General features: G+C 49.5%; 1 protein-coding gene across 14 annotated transcripts in view; it reads left to right on the top strand.

The window, feature by feature from the left end:
- Tns1 (tensin 1) overlaps nucleotides 1-18191 on the top strand; it is a 229143-nt gene that overhangs the window by 129694 nt on the left and 81258 nt on the right. For all 14 annotated transcript variants that reach the window (XM_041650703.1, XM_041650702.1, XM_041650701.1 and 11 more), the window contains 10 exons: nucleotides 757-806; nucleotides 2783-2963; nucleotides 4708-4758; nucleotides 5694-5816; nucleotides 6138-6202; nucleotides 8085-8168; nucleotides 12282-12394; nucleotides 12735-12795; nucleotides 12900-12975; nucleotides 13436-13565. In XM_041650703.1, coding sequence (XP_041506637.1) covers nucleotides 757-806; nucleotides 2783-2963; nucleotides 4708-4758; nucleotides 5694-5816; nucleotides 6138-6202; nucleotides 8085-8168; nucleotides 12282-12394; nucleotides 12735-12795; nucleotides 12900-12975; nucleotides 13436-13565 — 934 coding nt within the window. The remainder of the gene's footprint in view (nucleotides 1-756; nucleotides 807-2782; nucleotides 2964-4707; nucleotides 4759-5693; nucleotides 5817-6137; nucleotides 6203-8084; nucleotides 8169-12281; nucleotides 12395-12734; nucleotides 12796-12899; nucleotides 12976-13435; nucleotides 13566-18191) is intronic.

Genomic DNA, 18191 nt, shown 5'->3' with positions numbered 1-18191 from the left:
ATTTGCCCAGGTTCAGTGGGCTGAGCATCTCCCATGCTGCTCAGTGGGATGCTGGAGCCTAGTGCTACAGTCTGTGTGGCTTGACACCTTGTCGTGAATGTCACTCGGCTGCCCTGAAAAGTTGGCGTCACCAACTTGGGTCTGTTTGCCTAATTTTGTACATCAATACCCTGGATTGGTGTGGGTGGGACAACATAGAGATATGGAGCCTTAGACATGAAGGGCCTTGGATGCCTGTTGCAAATCACACACCTGCTGCTCTGCCTTAAGCTTTGCACAGATTCAGAGGCTCAGTGTTGTGGCTTTGGAGGAGGGGGAGTGAGGGACAGCAGTGGTGGAGGACACGGGTTCGGAGCCAGCTGGCCCTGAGGTGGACACTCGCTTCCCCAGGGCAACGGTGGTTGCTGTGTGTGATCTCTAGTTGAGGTTGCTATTATGATGCCTGGTGATGTAGGGCAAGGTGGGTTTCTGCCAATTCAGCCGCTGTGGGTATGTGTGTCCCCAGAGTGGGGGAGCCAGCCAGATGGCTCTGTCTTTATATCAGAGATTTCCTCTTTCCACCTAACTGGGTCTCCCACAGCAGGTACTTTTGGCCTTTGGACTTTTATGGCTGGGGTGTTGGGGTATTAGGGTGGCGGGAATGGAGCACTGGCCAAGGAGGGAGTGAAGATCTCTGTGTGGCCATGCCATGAGCCCCTTTATGCTCCTCCCTTCCTGCTCTCCCCTCTTCTTGTAATACTGTGTCTTCTTTTCCAGGACTCCATGAGAGTTTCGCCAAGCATCCACCCGCAGCCACAGCCTGTCAGGTACACTTGGCACAGTGGGAGGATATGGGTTATGCGTATTCTCACGTCCCACCCTGAGTCCTAAGACTGATGCTGTACAGCCCTAGCGAGAGGCCTGGAGTTGGTAGCCCTTGGCTGTCAACACAGACCTCGAGGTGGACCCTATACTTCCCCATATAAGCTCATCCGTCCTTGTAATGGCGCTGAAGGTTTGTGTACTGGCAACTCAGTTAGTTGCTGAGTGTCTGAAGTGACTTGTTCAAGGCACCCACTGGCCAGAAGCAGCACTGGGGCGACTCCCATCAAGCCCCATGCTGGTTCTGACTCTGGATGAGGTCTTTGATTGTGGGGAGGACTTTGTAGAGTGATCATCCTCCGCCCAGGGAAGAGAACACGCAGGGAGACTCTAAGCTTTGCCCACACCCCCACATCTCTCTACTTCACCTCCATCCTGAGGCTCCCTGGTTCCTGCCTAGAGCCCTTTGAGGACCCCTTCCACCCTCCCTGTCTCTTCCTCTGCTTGGTACACTTAGAGCTGTCATACCAATTTTGTACAGAGCTGTGATACCAATTTTGTCCAGCTGGTGGTGCTATTCTGCTTTTGTGTCCTTCCTGGGACCCAGCCTGATAGAGGGGCCAGTAAATCAGTCCTGTCCACTAGTACCCCAGGATGGCCACCTCTGACTCATTCCTGTTGCTCTCGGCTCCTCTTCTTCCTCTGCCTCTCAGAGGGAAAAGCTAGAAAGAAACGGGCTGGGTTTATGAGTTTTTCTGAGGAGGATGCAGTCCCTTCTATAGAGCCAGGACCAAAGGACTGGAGGGTCCTCAGGTTACTCTGTGTCAACATTTGGGGTAAGTGTGCAGGTGGCATCTGGCCCCTGGGTAGAAGTCAGAGCTCTGGCCAGCAATTGCTGAGATACGATAGGGACAAGGAGTGACGAGGATTCAGGTCCAGTTCTAACTGGCGTTTACCCCTGTCATTTCATCAGAGAGAGCTACCCTTGGCTACCCTCTGTCTACACACATCCAGACATCTGGGCCCATGTCAACACCTAGGCTCCTTGATGTCCTGGGACTTTTTGTCACCAAGGCCAGAGGATCTGCTGCTTTTAACCCCCTCCCACCGCAACCCCATACTGCTATAGTACAGTGAAGGCTTGCGAAATAAAGAGTGTTGCCCACCTTGGGTGGAGAGGGAGGATGTGGTAATAGGTAATGCGGGAAGGAGAACGAGGAGGAGGAGGTTCCCCAGTGGGCAACATGGACCCCTCCTCTGGTGGAAAAGTGGATGCGTAAGCTGTGAGTTCCATGCTTCATCTTTTGACCTGGGGAGAGACAGAGTTGCTGGCCCAGGGGCTCCCCATTGCTTGTAGGACCCCTAAAACTGCTGTAGCAAACACCCAGCCCCCTCTCACTTCTGGCCTTTAGGAATGAGGGGGCCTTGGGCCAAGAATGATCTTTGCAGGGAGAGCTGGGGACAGAGTGCAGGGGTCAGCCTGCCGTAGGGAGGCTGGAATGTGCCTGGTCTCTGGCTCAGCTTGCACCCATGTGAGCCTATCACCTGAGCTGCCTCCTTCCCCAGGGAGGTCTTCTCAGTTTGAGTGCATGGAGGTGGCCAGGGCTGTACTCCAGGATTCTGGGGAGCACTGTTCCCAGTCACTCTTTCCCTTCTGGATCCTTCTAGAGACTTCTGTAGGGCTGGAGAGATGGCTCAGCAGTTAAGAGCACTGCCTGCTCTTCCAGAAGTCCTGAGTTCAATTTCCAGCAACCATGTGGTAGCTCAGACCATCTATAATGTGCTTCTGTGCCCTCTTCTGGCACCTAGGCATACATGCAAGCAGGACACTATATACTTAATAAATAAATAAACTTCCTTCCTTCCTTCCTTCCTTCCTTCCTTCCTTCCTTCCTTCCTTCCCTCCTTCCTTCAAACTTCACAATGTGTTAGAGGCTGCATTGGATTCCTGGGTTCTGACCTGGGCTTGTATTTTACTCAGTCTCTCTAGAAACATGAGTGTGAGCCGGGCCATGGAGGACAGCTGTGAGCTGGACCTGGTGTATGTCACCGAGCGCATCATCGCCGTGTCCTTCCCCAGTGCGGCCAATGAGGAGAACTTCCGCAGCAACCTCCGTGAAGTGGCCCAGATGCTGAAGTCCAAACATGGGGGCAACTACCTGGTGGGTGGACCTCACTCTTCTTGCTCACCCTGTTTACACAGAGAGTCTCTGCCTACAGCCCATGCCAGCACGCCTTCCCTCAGTTCCCATGCATCTTGCAAGGCCCAGGTCTTCACTGTTACCTCAGAGAGAGTTGATTCTCAGTGGACCATGTGCAGTTGTGTGTAGCATCTGGAACCAAGTGTGGGCTATCTGAGTGTGAGAACGTGTGGACGTGTGGGTGTGCAGACTAGGGGAAGAGAATAAAGACACAGTTTTATGTTGCTGAGCCTGCACTGCGAGCCGGGCCTTCCGATAACCGCTTCACCTTCAGAACAGGCCCTAGAGAGAGCTGAGGTCTGTAGAGCTGCTTCGGGTGGAAACCCTGGAGTAGACTTGGCCATGTGCAGTTTTGGAATGCCCTGTGACTGGCTAGCGTCACCAGATATCAGAGAGGTGGGTGGCAGAGACATCCTCTACAGCAGGAGACTGACCGTTCCTGAGGGGAGGCTCAGATCCCTGCTCAGGGGCCTGGACTGCTGGCCCTCGGCCACTGGGTGCCGTGTTTAGCAGAGCTGGGTTAAGGTGGTTGCACAAGGGTTCTGAGGTTTCTGGGACAAATGGCCACACACTATTTGACTTAAAATGACAGGAATGTGTTCTGGAGGGCCAGCATCTGGTTGACGGTGAGGCCATGCTCCCTTGAATCCTGGAGGCAACCGCCTTCCTCGCCTCTACCCCACTCCTGGCCGCTCCCAGCACTCCCAGGCATTCCCTGGCTTGGGGCCACATTGCTCCATTCTCTGCCTTCACCTTCACATGGCCTTCCCCATCTGTCTCTCCTCTAGTTATAAGGATATTGGTTGTTGGTCTTAGGATCACCCTGAATCCAAGAATATCTCCTGGCAAGATCTTTAACTGTGTCCGAAGGTCCCAGGTTCTGAAGTTCTTAGTGGCCATGCATTTTGAAAGGCTTCTGTATCAACCCATCTATCATCCGTGCTGAGCAGTGTGAAGTGCCTGGCTTCCAATAACAGAGAGTCCTGGCTTCTCATCCTGGCTCTGTGTTAGCTGAATAGATGGCTATTAGTTATGAAGCCAGCTCTGTGACATTGCTAATGTCATTAAGTGTGCTCCTTAATGGGACCGGGAGTGTCTGGCCATCTCTGGCTCCAGGGATACAGAGTTCTAGATGCCTGTGCTCTGCTGTAGCCCTGTCCTTCCTGCCCACTTTAGGGTCTGCCCCTTTCCTCCTGGGAGCTGACAAAGCTACTGTCAAGCTTGTGATGACTTAGATAGAGGTAGACAGTTTTTCACAGTCCTTCACAGGAGACAGGGTAGGCTGTTGGATGTGAGTAGGCTCCCTGTGTTTGAGGGGGCCCACCAGGATGTCTCATACCTTACCATGGAAGGAGGTCACAGGATAGAGAGGTAGTATTTCTGTGGGATTTGGTCCTAAAGCCAGAGGCGGTCTCCGTCTGTCACTCAGCACCCGTGGGCTGGGCTCCATCCCTTCTCATTCCCAGTTCAGAATATTCCCTTGCGAGGGGCCTGGCTGAGCATAGTAGTCTCCACCTTCCCAAGAAATCATTGCTGGTCCCGTTGGCCAGCATGTGTTCACGGTGGGAACATTTCCGATAGGCGAGAGAGTGGCAGCAGGTGCCGAAGTCTGGGAGCTCATGGCTTGCTGTTGGCCGGGTTCTGACAAGCAGGGACAGACTCCCCGCTCCTTTCTCAGCCTCACTCCTCCTTTGTCTCTTTCTAGCTCTTCAACCTCTCTGAGCAGAGGCCTGACATCACGAAGCTCCACGCTAAGGTGAGTATGTGGCTGTTTTAGGATGCCTTGGCCTGGCCTAACCTGGGGTAGCGGGCGAGAGAATATGCCCCCTCTTGTGTAGTTCCCTGACAGTTCCAAGCTCAAGGGCATCTCAGATCTGGAAAATGTATGATAATACCAACTACTGAAATTTCAAACAGTGGTTTCTGGCCTCATCTGTCCCCAGGGAGGAAATATACAGGGCCTCTGGGAGTAGGGCTGCGGCTGTGTCTTTTCCACGTAGGCTGCTGTCCCAGGGTTTACTCTTCATGCTAAGTGAGTTGTTAGAGATGTGGTTGGGGACCTTGGCTTCTATCTGAATTCTGGCGCCTGTCAGTGAGGGACCTCAGGCGAGTGATAGATTTCTCTGGGCCTCAGACCGTGTCTCTGAGAGTGGGCAGCTAGCTTAGGCATGTTCTGTGGATCCTACCAAAGAGCGGCTGTTTTTATTTAGTGTTTCGTGAAGTTAGAGATGGCCTGAGGGGGCTGTGAGGGCTTGAGGGCTTGTGGCCACTGGGATGTCCTGCTTCTGCACACTTCAGACTTCTCTCGGAGGCCTGGAAATAGACAGTCTGTATATTCAGGGTGGTGTGAGCACCAGGAGACCCTTTCCTTGCCTCTGTCTAAATCAGCCTTGAGCTGGCCTTTGAGGGGAGCTGGAGGGCTGGGCTCAGGCCTCTCTGGAAGCTTTGAGATCACAGTTTCTCATTGCACACCTTGGCACACATCCACAAGGACAATAGCTCTGGTTGAGGGACATGGCTTTGCCTAAGACCCTACTGTGAGCCTGGGTCCCAGGTTGTGACCTTTGGTCTTCGAGCCTTGCCCCTCAGCAGGTCTGGCGAGCAGGACGAGTGTGGTGTCTGCACCCATGCTGTGTTGGCTGGTTGATGGAGTCTCCAGGCTTCCCTTATTTACTTTCGGTTCACCCCCAGGTCCTGGAATTTGGCTGGCCTGATCTGCACACTCCGGCCCTGGAGAAGATATGCAGTGTCTGCAAGGCCATGGACACCTGGCTCAATGCAGACCCCCACAATGTTGTTGTTCTCCACAACAAGGTCAGCGTGTGGGCTGGGTGCGTGAGTGCGTGTGCCCGTGTGCACACCTGCCTGGGTGATTGTGTGAGTGTGCTCACCTACCTGCTTGCGTTTTCCATTCTAGAACATTATAGATTCTGCCCAAGAGTAGACCTCCAACAAATGGGGCAGCAGTTTATATTTCTGGCAGTGAGGGTGGGCTAGCTTTTCTGGCTTCTCCTCTCCTGCCTCCCTCGCCATTGCTCCTCTTTCTCCGGAACATCCCTCCTCTCTCCCACCCCTGGCCCCTAGGCTTTGGACAAGAGAGACTGTTTGGAAACGATGACCTTTTGCCTCTTTCAGGGAAACCGAGGCAGGATTGGGGTTGTCATCGCGGCGTATATGCACTACAGCAACATTTCTGCCAGGTGAGAGGTCTGCCGTCTTCTATCCCTGCTTCTCTTTTCTGGACATTGACTTGAGGACACCCCTCTCCCATCCACATGCCTTCTTGGGGTCAGGAAGTGCTCTCAGATAAAGAAGTAGGAGGGATAAGAGGTACAAGAGTCCCCGGAGCTTGAGAAAAGTGCCCCAGCTCTGAGGCAGCATGAAAACAGCTGGCCGCAGGGAAGAGAGCCTTCCCCTGTGTGGGAGATACTCGCCAGCATTTTGGGGGCCACGTATCCTCTCTCAGTTGTCTTCCCTTTCCCTGAATGAGCCAGGAAAAGGTCAGAAAGATGTTTCATCAGAATTGAACCCAGAGATCAATCTGGAAGTTATCCCAAGTCGCAGGGTGGCAGGGTTTTCTTTTGGCCTTGGTGTTTGGGAGAAAAAGTAGGAAGCAGCCAGTGGGAAGATCCCATCCTGACCCAACATAGGACAGAGACAGAAGGCTCCTTCATCCAGTATGGCTGTCCAGAAGTTGCTATGTCTGGGACCACGTTATATGGTACTTAGAAGGATGCAGAGGGCTCAGCCGGAGTACTGTCCTGGAGGGCTTTAAATACTAAGCAGGTTTGTTAGCAGCATTCATAACTGTGGCTATGGAAACATAGAAGCCAGAAGTGGTATGTGGCCAGGGGGACCTGTGGCTATAGGGGCCTGGAGGATTGCTGTAGTTTTTGGAGAAGAAGTATGGGTATGAGCAAAGTATCTGCTGAGTATAGAGTTAGAAAAGGCTTGGGACAGTCAGTAACAGAGAGCATGGCCTCGCTGGCCTTAGTGAGAGCTTTGAATTTGCTGTAAGCATGGTGGGAAGTTACTGGAGTGCAGAATAATCTCTACATGCTCAGAGCATGGGTGTAGTGTTGTGTGGAGGGTGTCAGAAACCAGCCCAGCCTTGTGTCTGCTGAGTTGGCACCCATGGCTGCCAGGCTCTTAATGGGTGTCACCTCATTTGATCTCCTTTAAGCCTTATTTGATGAGGGGAATGAGGTTTTATGGAAAGGATTTACGTAATTAGCAATTAGTAGTAGTCTAGAGATGGGTGCCCAAGCGGCTTGACTGAGAGCTACGCCATACAGATTAGAGATGCTTGAGTATCTTAATTACAGTTTCTATTGCTGTGAAGAGATGCCATGACCACGGCAATTCATCAAAAGGAAAATATTTAATTGGACGACTTAAAGTTCAGAGGTTCAGTCCACTATAATCATGGTGGGACATAGTGGCATTCAGAAAGACATGGTGCTGGAAAAGGAGCTGAAAACTCTACATCTTTGATCTGTAGGCAACAGGAAGTAAACTGAGACACTGGGAGGTATCTTGAGCATAAGAGACCTCCAGATCCACCCCCACGGCGAGTGCTGCATGGTGGAGGAGCAGTTTGTCGTTCTACAGAAACCAGGGTTTTCTGGGGGCTGTGCAAGTCTAGGGGAGTCTGAGTGTAGTTGGACTTTTTCCGTTCCTCCAGCCAGCTCTCAGATAACCACATGGAGACTTCTTATTAATTATGAAAGCTTGGCCTATAGCTTAGGCTTATTTCTAATTAACTCTTATAACTTAGATAAACCCGTTTCTATTAATTTACTCTCTGCCTCGTGACTTCATTACCTTTACTCCTCCCATGCTGCCTTTCTGCTTCCTTCACATCTGACTGGAGATTCCTTGTGACTCCACCCTTCTTCTTCCAAGCGTTCTCTCTGCCCTGGAAATCCTGTCTATCTATTGGCAATTTAGCTCTTATTTAAAGCAATCACAGTGAAATAACTTCAAACAGTGTAAAGGAATGTTCTGCAACACCTGAGTGAGGGGACAAAGGGCCCTTAGGTGTGGGAGTGGGCTTCTCTGATTGCCTGTGTCTCTCCACAGTGCTGACCAGGCTCTGGACCGGTTTGCAATGAAGAGATTCTATGAGGATAAGATTGTGCCCATTGGCCAGCCATCCCAGAGGAGGTGAGTGCCAGGATTCCAGGCTCAGGGTGTGCTCTCCCTGTGGTGGATGCGGGCCTTGTGCACTCTCAGATGATGGATATCTGTTTAACTGAGGGTACCCTAAGCACAGACATTAAGACTGTAGTGGCATGGGCATGGTGGTGCCCACAATTTGGGGTGTCAGTTAGCTTCTGGGGCCTTTAGCAAAAGACAGTCTGTGGTGGCATAGCTCTGGAGGAGCAGGTGCCTGTGTAAGAAGACACATGCTCTCCTTGTCCCTGGAGGCAGGGTGACGTCTGTGTGTGAATGTGTCCACATGACACTGATGTCCCTGATGCCTGTCCTCGGATGTCTTAGATAGCACCATAAGGGGGCGCCTTCTCTTGGGAGAATTTATAGTATTCTTCTAAGGGCCCCAGCCACATGTTCTCACTGGAGTGTCTAATAATAGCCTAACAGGAAACAGGACCAGATGGAGTTATCCATCACCAAAACTGAGGAACTCTGCTGTATCTGTGGGCACTGGGACATCCAGGCTAACAGGGCAGAGTCGCTCTGCCTGAGGGACCTGTGGGTCTGTTGAGGGGGACAGGCCTCAAGCAAGTGACCATCCAGAAGAGATGTGGCAGGAAGCATGAAGAGGGGAGAGGGAGACAGAGACAGAGATAGAGATAGGATACAGAGAGACAGAAACGGAGGGACACAGAGAGGGGGGACAGAGTCGAGGGAAGGAAGAGAGACAGAGGGAACAGAGGAGGGGGAAGAAAAACAGGAGAGATAAGGGAGGTGCAAGAGAGAAGACCCGAGCTGGGGAGCTCTGCTACATTGAGAGTGAACCGTAGGGAATGTGTAGGAAACTGGCTTTTTTCATAGAGACGGCCTGGCGTCTCGGGTGGGGGGATGGGAGCGGGTGTGTGTATGTGTATGGGGTGATTGTGAAGTCCTAACTGGAGCAGAGGTGATGACTGGGGCACCCTTCTTCTACAGACGAGAAGCCTGAGGTCAGGGTGGGGATAGAGCCAGGGGGCCACAGTGAGTGGCAGCTGAGTTAGATATGTGTGCAGGGCTAGGAACTTGGGGCCAGGGTGGTGTCTGGTGCCTTGCAGGGGTCTGCCCATGGATGAAACGTGATCCACAGAGCGGGGAGTGGTTGAGGTCACCTGGTCATGGGGATAGCCACGACAAGCCCTAGCCTAGGCCGGAGACCTAGAGAGCAGAACCCTGTTGTGGCTGTGAGCTGTGGGCCTGCTGTCTGTGCTGGCTTAGCCTCGTTCTCGCACCAAGGACAGGGCACTAAATCTGTCATACAAGGGCGTGCGTGGGCAAGTTTCTTGTCAGCAGCTGCATGCTTCCAAAGAGAAGATCGTTGCAGAGGTGAACAGGTGTTTCTGGAAGAAGTTCAAACCAGAGCGATGGGCAGGCACGGGGCTGGTTCAAAGTGACACATGACGGGGGAAGGTCTGGGTGAGCAGGGTGAAGGTGGGGGCCCAGCCAAGGCTGGGGATCTGGACGCAGCAGGCAGGAAGCCTGGAGGCTTCTGTAGCTTCTAGGAAATTAGTTATAGATTGCAAGGGCCCTTCCTGCCTCTTCAAATTGAGGATCCCCAACATACACCCACGTCTTCCCCACCTTGCGTATCTGGACTGGGTCAGCTGTCACTGCTGGGGACCATTTCTGCCTTTGTAGTTAGAAGCCCAGATAAAAGTGTACTCACTGGGTACCCAGGAGCCCAGCGCCTCCTGCAGTGCAGCTGCACTGACTGATAGCCTCCTAGAAGCCCTCAGCGTTCACAGGAGGAAGCAGTACAAGCCATGCCCCAGCTCCTGGCATTCTGGTGTGCACACGTGACAACATGGTCTCTGTCACCTTTGACCCTGAAGATTAGAGTCTACTTCCTAATAGGAATGTGGTGCATTATTCTGTCCCACTGTGGACTGGAGAAGGTGGGCTGAGCAGTGGCCACGACGCTGAGCAGCGGAGACCTAGGCTCCTCTAGTCAAAGAGAGAAGTTCAAGGGATTCCTCACATGCCTACAAGCCATGAAATTGTCACATGACTTTGCGGGTGTTATCAGCATCTGCCCCCGGCTCCCACGGGCCACTGCATTTGGTGGGTGGGGGCAGGCCACACCGTCCACACACATGAGAAAGTGCAGCTGTTGGTTTCAGGAATAATGCTCCCTGCCAATCTCCTCTGCCTTCTTGTCAGTGTTCCTCACAGGGGACCTGGCAGTTGGAGGGGGAAGAGCAATGACTGAGCAGGAGGGGCTTTGCCTGTAGCTCATTGTCACCCGCCCTCGGACTCATTGTCCCCAGAACACAGACACATCCTGTTGGCCTGGTCAGGAGATCTGATGGGAACCTGCCATTCCAGGTTTCCGGTTTGAGTAACGGGCCTGGGTGGGGTGGGGGGGTGGGGGTGGGTAGGGCCCTGAATAGGAGCTGGCAATGCCCATCAGATTATCTTGCTAGGGGAGGCTGAAGTGGCCCCACCCAGGCTCAGGGACCCGGCCTGGAGGAGGGCCAAGGGAATGGGGGGGGGGGGTTATACTGGTGTCATAATTGGAGTCTCATCCTCCTGGGGAGCCATTGACTCTTTAGAGTCCCGGGCTGCATTTCATTGGTTTGTCTCATTCAACCTGGTTCTCTAGTGAATCAGATAGGAGGAAACATCAACCACCAGCACCAGAGAACTGGTTCGGGAGATGCTTCCTCTCTCCCATCCCCTGATTTGTGTGATTTTGCTGTGTGTCACAACTCCTCCAGGACCTGATTGTTCCTCTCTGTCTGGAAAGAAAGGGGATGGCTCGGTCCTTCCATTCTACCAGCGAGATCTTTATTAAAAGAACTGGAGATGGCTGGGGCTGGTGTTGTAGCTTCATGTGTTGAGTGGTTAACATGCGGGAGACCCCCACTCCCTCGCCCCAGAAACATAAACAAAACCCCCCAAAAGAAGCAAACTAAAAACCCAACTATAAACCAGCCTAGAGACAGGATGCTTGTTGGAAGTTAGTTATCTCAGATCCCAAGTAAAGAAGTTAATATAGAAAACTCCATACATTCGGTGGGAAGTAAAATAAGCAACGTAGCTGGTGGTGGTGGCACACGCCTTTAATCCGAGTACTCAGGAGGCAGAGGCAGGCAGATCTCTGTGAGTTCGAGGCCAGCCTGGTCTACAAGAGCTAGTTCCAGGACAGGCACCAAAACTACACAGAGGAACCCTGTCTCGAAAAACAAAACAAAAACAGAAAAAACAACAAAAAAAAAACCACTGTAATATTATTAAGCATTTACTGTTTGCTGTGTGCCTGGGTGTGTGTGGCAGAACCAGGGCCTAGTGTAAGTTTGAAGTGAGAACAGTCATAAACTGGGTTTGACCCAGTCAGGCTCTTAGGGGTGTTTGGTTGGGCAGCTTGCTTTATGCAGTTGTAAGCCGAGAAATTATCTCTGCCAGGGATGGTGGTGTGATGCCTGGGTTGGGAGTGAGGAAGGAAAGAGATGCTCATGTTCACCACCAGGGGGTGCTAGAGGATGCCAAGTAGGCTGTAGGCACAGCTAGTTTTCTGGTTGTTTTTCTCCCTGGGTCCTCCCTGCACGTCTGTAGGACTGCACTGGCTAGGAAAACTCAGCTGCTGTGTGGCCTGAGGGGTGCACGTGTCATGAGGGTGAGGGTAGATGGAAGCCTAGGGTGGGGTGCTTGAAGAAAGAGTGAATGGATAGAAGGATACATAAATACGTGGACGAGTGAATGGGTGGGTGGATGGATGTGTGGATTGGTGGTGGGTGGGTAGATAGGCAAGTGGATGGGTAGTAGGTGGGTGGGTGGGTGGCTGGGTGAGCGGGTGGCTGGGTAAATGGACGTTGTGGATTGGTGGGTGGGTGGATAGATAGGCAAGTGGGTAGGTAGGTGTGTGGGTAGATGGATAGGTAGATGGATGTGTGTATTGAAGGGTAGGGGGGTGGATGGATGGGTAGGTGGGTGGGTGGTGGATGGATGGGTAGGTGGGTGGATGGATGGATAGGTGGGTCAGTAGATGGATGGATGGATGGATGGGTGGCTGAGTGTGTGGCTGAGTGGGTGGGTGGTTGGAGGACTCCCCAGGCCCTTCCCTGATGCTACCCTATTCCTGTGCAGGTATGTGCACTACTTCAGCGGCCTCCTCTCTGGCTCCATCAAAATGAACAACAAGCCCTTGTTCTTGCACCATGTCATCATGCACGGCATCCCCAACTTTGAGTCTAAAGGAGGTACCTGTCCCATCCCTTCCCTCCAGCCTCTATTTCCTTCTTGGTAGCCTTGGGTGGTAAGCCGTTATGTTATGCTGTGGTGTCATCTGGACTTGTGTGGGGCTCTTGGCAGAGCTCAACCCTACTCCTCCTCAACGTGGGGCTGACACCTGACCATGCCTAGTGGCAGAAGACACTGGGCGAGGCAGTTTTTGCCTAATACCTTAGGAACGAAGTTAGTCTTTCTTCCTGTTCTTGCTGCCTCCTTTTTCTCTTCCTCTTTTCCTCCTCTCCCCTCCCTAGGTCCCTCATCTCCTCAACCGTTTCTACTTCTTAGCTCACACCTCCCCCTCTCTGATAGGGTGCCGGCCGTTTCTGCGCATCTACCAAGCCATGCAGCCTGTGTACACATCTGGCATTTAGTAAGTAGTCTGTGTGAGGGAGGGTGGGGGTGGGGCAGGAGGAAGGGAGAAGGGAGCCTGCTTCCTCAGTGAACTCTCTCTCCTTCATCCCCTCTCTCCCTCAGCAACATCCCCGGAGACAGCCAGGCCAGCATCTGTATCACCATTGAACCAGGGCTGCTCCTAAAGGGGGACATCTTGGTGAGCTCCACCCTCCTCCTCAAGGGTCCCTTCTCTTGTCCTGCTCCCACCCTGCCCCAGGGACACGGGACATGCAGCTACTCCGGGGAGTTACTGAGTTTCCAACTGTTGTGGGTGTCCGTATGCTCTCCCAGCCTCAGTGGTCTTAGTCTTCCTTCCTCCCTCAGAGTGGACATTCAATTCCTAGCTTCCTCGTTTGCTCTGGGGCAGCCTCAGGGAACTGCCACTCAGTGTGCACTGTGGCCTTCTAGCTCTAAACCGGTGACAAGACACTCCCCACAATTCCAGACTGTTCCCCTCTTCTTCTGTTCTGGAAGTTTCCCAAAGAGCTTTGAGATCTTGTTTGGTATTGGTGATCTCTCTCTCTTGAGTTTGGGGTGAGCCTTGGGACTCAGTTAATGGAGTGAGGTAGGAGAACCCCTCTGGCCTGACCTTTCACTCTTTGCCCCTCCCCATGCAGCTGAAGTGTTATCACAAGAAGTTCCGGAGCCCGGCTCGTGATGTCATCTTCCGGGTGCAGTTCCACACCTGTGCCATCCATGACTTGGGGGTTGTTTTTGGGAAGGAAGACCTGGATGAAGCCTTCAAAGGTGGGCTCCCTGATGGGCAAGATGGGGCTCCTGTACAGGGAGGAGTCCAGTGTGGAATGACGTGGTGGATGCAGGGGCCGTCTCTCCTGAGCCATGTGGTTTGTCAAGTCTCAGGGGGCTCATGACACCAGTTTGAGGAAACGGAAGGAGAATCATGGCAGGACTTGGGTGGTCTTGGAGTTCGTGTTATAATAGAGATCAAGATCAATTCCTCTCAGTCCATCCCTGCACCCCAACAACCCCTGGGCTGTTTTGTGCCCCTCACTCTTCTCCAGTGATTGCTCCAGAGTGTCTCCTTCTTGTCCTGCTTGCTCCCTTGTTCCACGTGACCAATGTGTGTTAGAGTTCTGGCATTCACAGTATCTTAATATTGGGCTCGATATTAAGTGCTGGAGTCAAAGTGAAACATGATGTGGTCTCTGTTTGGGTAAAGCTAAAAAATCTTGAGGAGACAGCTGCAGTAGAAAACAAGCATCCCTCAGGAAGGGTGCATGTAGGGATGGTGGCAATGAGGAGGAAGAACTGTGGTCAGGGAGGCTGGGGTCTTCTATCCACTTAAGGCTCTGCCAAATCACCTCCAGGACTGGAGTGCGTCCGTGTGTGCATGCACGTGTGCGTGTGTGCATGCGTGCGTGTATGTGTATTCCATATTAATGTCTCTATTCATGCATACACCCATCTGCACATTTCTTCCATTAACCACCTGTTAACACACCATCTTTCATCCATCCGCCTGCACTTTTGTGGTGTTATCTACCCATTGGTCTGTCTGTCCGTCCATCCATCCATCCATCCATCCATCCATCCATCCACACAGTTACTCACCTGCTAATGCGTGTGTACATCCATCATACATTTGTAGGCAGAGGCTGTTCATTCATTTCCTAGCTGCCCAGACCTGAAATAACCACACAGAAACTTTATTAATTACCACACTGCTTGGCCAATGACTTAAAGATATTCCTGGCTGACTCTTATATCTTAAATTAACCCATTCCTATTATCTTATATTTTACCATGAGGCTCATGGTTTACTGGTAAGGTTCCGGGGCATCTATCTCCTTCGGCAGCTATATGTGTCTCCTCACTCCAACTACTCTCTACATCTCTGTTTGGATTTTCTGCCTGGCTTTACTCTGTTAAGCCATTGACCTAAAGCAGCTTTTTTATTAACCAATTGCAATAAAACATATTCACAGCATACATCGGGGAATCCCATATCATAATTCATACCCACCTGTTAGTATACCCACTCACCTGTCCACCCACCTACACACCCACACATCAAGCATCACTTGTGTGTTAATACATGACAAACATGGTCTAGATCATGGAGATACAAAGCGAAAGCCTCTGAGAGTCCACAGTCTCATGGGAGGTATACAAACAATTACGAATTGGTGTGCATAGAGATGAACACATGCATAGCAGGTCATATCACACAGAACAGATGTGATCTTTGTTGAGACCTCTTCCTACAGGTAGTGGGGTGGTGATCCTGAACAGCCTAGGATCAGGCAGAAAGCCTGGAGGGGCCAGCTCATGGAGGGGTGGTTCTCCTGTATACTCTGACCCATGTGGTGGGAAAGGATATTATATGAGAGCTCTCTTTGCATCCAAGACAGGAGGAGCAGCATGCTATTGGTTTCAGGACAGATAGAATCAGTCTTGAGGGGAGAGGAAGGTGGAGCTGGCAAAGTCAAGAAGAGGTTGAGGAGACACACAGAAGGAAGGGGCTCCCATTTCCCTCTTGCATGGCTCAAGTGTTACATTTATTTAAATATTCTTTATCAATAAAAAATTGGGAGTCAGATATCAGGGTAAGAACCTGAATGATCAGAGAAGTGGCAGAGAAGCAACCATTGACCTCCTATCTCTTCTGTTCCTCCATCCAAAAGAATTGAGATCCTCTTTAAATCCTGCCTTATTACTACTTTCTATCTGTCTGTCTGTCCTCAGTCTTCCAAAACCTCTATGATTAATTTTGGTCAACTAGCAGCTAGCTCCACCTCCTAATTCACAATAAATTTTATTGTCAGAATGTAATCAAAATATCATATATTTCTCACTTTTGTCTAAATTAAAAGAGAAGGTTTTAACTCTAGCATTAAGACTATGTACAATAGGAACAGTTACCAGGGAAGAATTACATTCATAATGTCCAGTCCATTTGCATTTGGCAAATTCAGAAAAAATACTTTATTATCTATCCTATTTTGGTGAGTCCAAAGTTTGGTACCTAATTCACTGTCTATCCTAACTTGTATTACTAACCCAAAACTATCCTTTTATGTCTCTCAACCTGATACACTTTACATCTCTTTTATGAGTTACTTTTCTGAATTTGGTAACAATGAAAACTATAACTATCTAGCCTTCCATTCATCAGTGACCCAAGAAGGATATAATGTTACTTGTGTAAACAGAAAGTGCAGAACAGACAACTTCCAAAACTATAGAATTGACAGAAACAGCTGGCTGCCTGGACACTCACCCAAGGTTCTTCTGCAACTCTGGGCATCCATCTTCAGCCTACAGGCCTAGATGACCCGACAGATGTTTCTGTGAAGCAGGAATTTTGAAGAACTGTTTCACTTTGTCTTGGAAAAGTTTGTTACTTTCTTTTGTGTCCTGCTTGTCCAGTTAGAACAGCAAACTGTCAGCAGTCAAGGCAAGGGCATTTTCTTGCCCAGTGGCTAACTTTTGCTGCCAAGAAAGCAAACTCCATATGGAGTTTCTTAGATGCCCATCATCTTCTCTGAAGTAGATTAGTGTTGCCAGGAACAGATATGTCTCATTGTCATAAATAATCTTATATTATTAAAACATCTTAAATGCCATATTCTGTAGGCCTATGAAGTGTTCGAAGTCCACCTGTGTGACCTTGAAAACATACCTAACATGATTACAAATTTGATTGTAATAACTACTAACTAACTACTAACATGCATTTCTTTATTATCCTAGATAGTTTGTAATAATAACTTTCAAGGACTAGAAATGCACATTACTCTGTTAAATGAGCTGCATAGGTACAATACTTTAAACAAGAATAGAAACATATGTACAGTGTGTTCTAACAAAAATAACTTTAAATTTGTATAAATATACAAAAATATCTTAAACAAGAATAGAAACATATATACAGTATAACAAAACTAACCTTAAATTTGTATCAATATACATAAATCCACACCAATGTAAAACATTTAAGGCTAGTGGTTACTTTTTTGGTTTAAGAGTAGATTCGGTAATTCACCCCTTTATCCCATCATTTCTATATTCTCTCCTTTTGTTTTCAGAACAAGATCCCTGGTCTAATCTCCTTTGTTCAGCTTTTTTTCTTGGCCATTACCGATAACAACTCGTAATGAACCCCTCTAAGCGGTGATAAATAGCCACAATCCACTGAATGACCCAAAATTATCTACCTCACCTCTTGGGAATGTGGGCATTATGTTCTCTAGATTTTTCTTGTTATCTGGGATGGGGGGAGGGGCAACAGCATCTCTAGGGGACCCTGAGAGAATTGAGATAATGGTCAAGTCTGGGAGATCTAGCTGTATCATTTGTTGCCAGTCTCTGTGTAATGGGCAAGTGTAGGGTCTATCTGAAATCCTGGCTGGAGTAGTGCCTGAGGCTGGACCACCTCAGCTAGCCACCTTGAAATTGTCCCGAGCAGTTTGCATCCAAAGCTGATCTTTGGGTGGTGTTTGTCAGCTTAGTGGTGTTACCCATCCATGTGGAATTGTTGTTGTGGGGTCCCATCATCCTTTTAGAGACTTCAGAGGTCACTGTTAGGAATAGCCATGGTTCAATGCTGAAAACTTAAATGTTTTATGTGTCAGATGCGGCAGATCTTGGAAAGGTTAAAGGACCTTTTGTTAGGTACATCCAGAGTATACAAACTTAATTCCTAGTTACCTGATAGCGACTCAAACCTGAAATCATGTACAGAAAGCTAGATGAAGCCTTTTTCTAGAATTAGTTAGTACTCAATATGATCACTAATATCATGACAGAAAGTTTTTTTAAAATATATATATGTGTATATATATATATATATATATATATCTTACAAACTCTAAGATAATATTTATACCTTAAGAAAAGCTTTCAAAAGTCAAAATAAAACCAAAGGATTATGAGATTAGTGATGATAGAATAGTCCTTTATAATTGGCTTTTCTTCTATTCCATACCAGGTAGTTCTCCTGACATGAGACAGAGATTTTAGATTTTTCTTTAAGAAGCACACTTGGGTTTAGAGAAGGAGAGAGCCATGCTCCAATTCCCAAGCCAGTTTGAATTTTTAATCGCACTGGGACTATAAGAAGATCATTTATCTTATATGTCTGTAGACAACAGCAGAAACAAGCATTTGGGAAGATTTATGAAATTTTATCCTGTTGGAAATTATATCCTGTGATATACCATTAGGCCAATTTACTCTTCTTGAGACATTTCCTCTGGATGATTCGTCCTTTTTCTTCAGATGTCTGCCTTGTCCAGTGGTCTTCAGATTCCTTAATTGGATGCCTTCATTCTCCTGGACAGACAAAAATAAAACTCTGCCCCAACCCTAACATTGGGAATTTTCCTTTTTGGCAGGTTATATCTGATCAAA

The sequence above is a fragment of the Microtus oregoni genome, unplaced genomic scaffold (genome assembly GCF_018167655.1).
Source record: "Microtus oregoni isolate MIOR12 unplaced genomic scaffold, Mior012 000004F_ref0000308, whole genome shotgun sequence".
Taxonomy (NCBI): domain Eukaryota; kingdom Metazoa; phylum Chordata; class Mammalia; order Rodentia; family Cricetidae; genus Microtus; species Microtus oregoni.
Note: the sequence above shows the minus strand (reverse complement) of the source record. Positions and strands in the feature narration are given on the sequence as shown.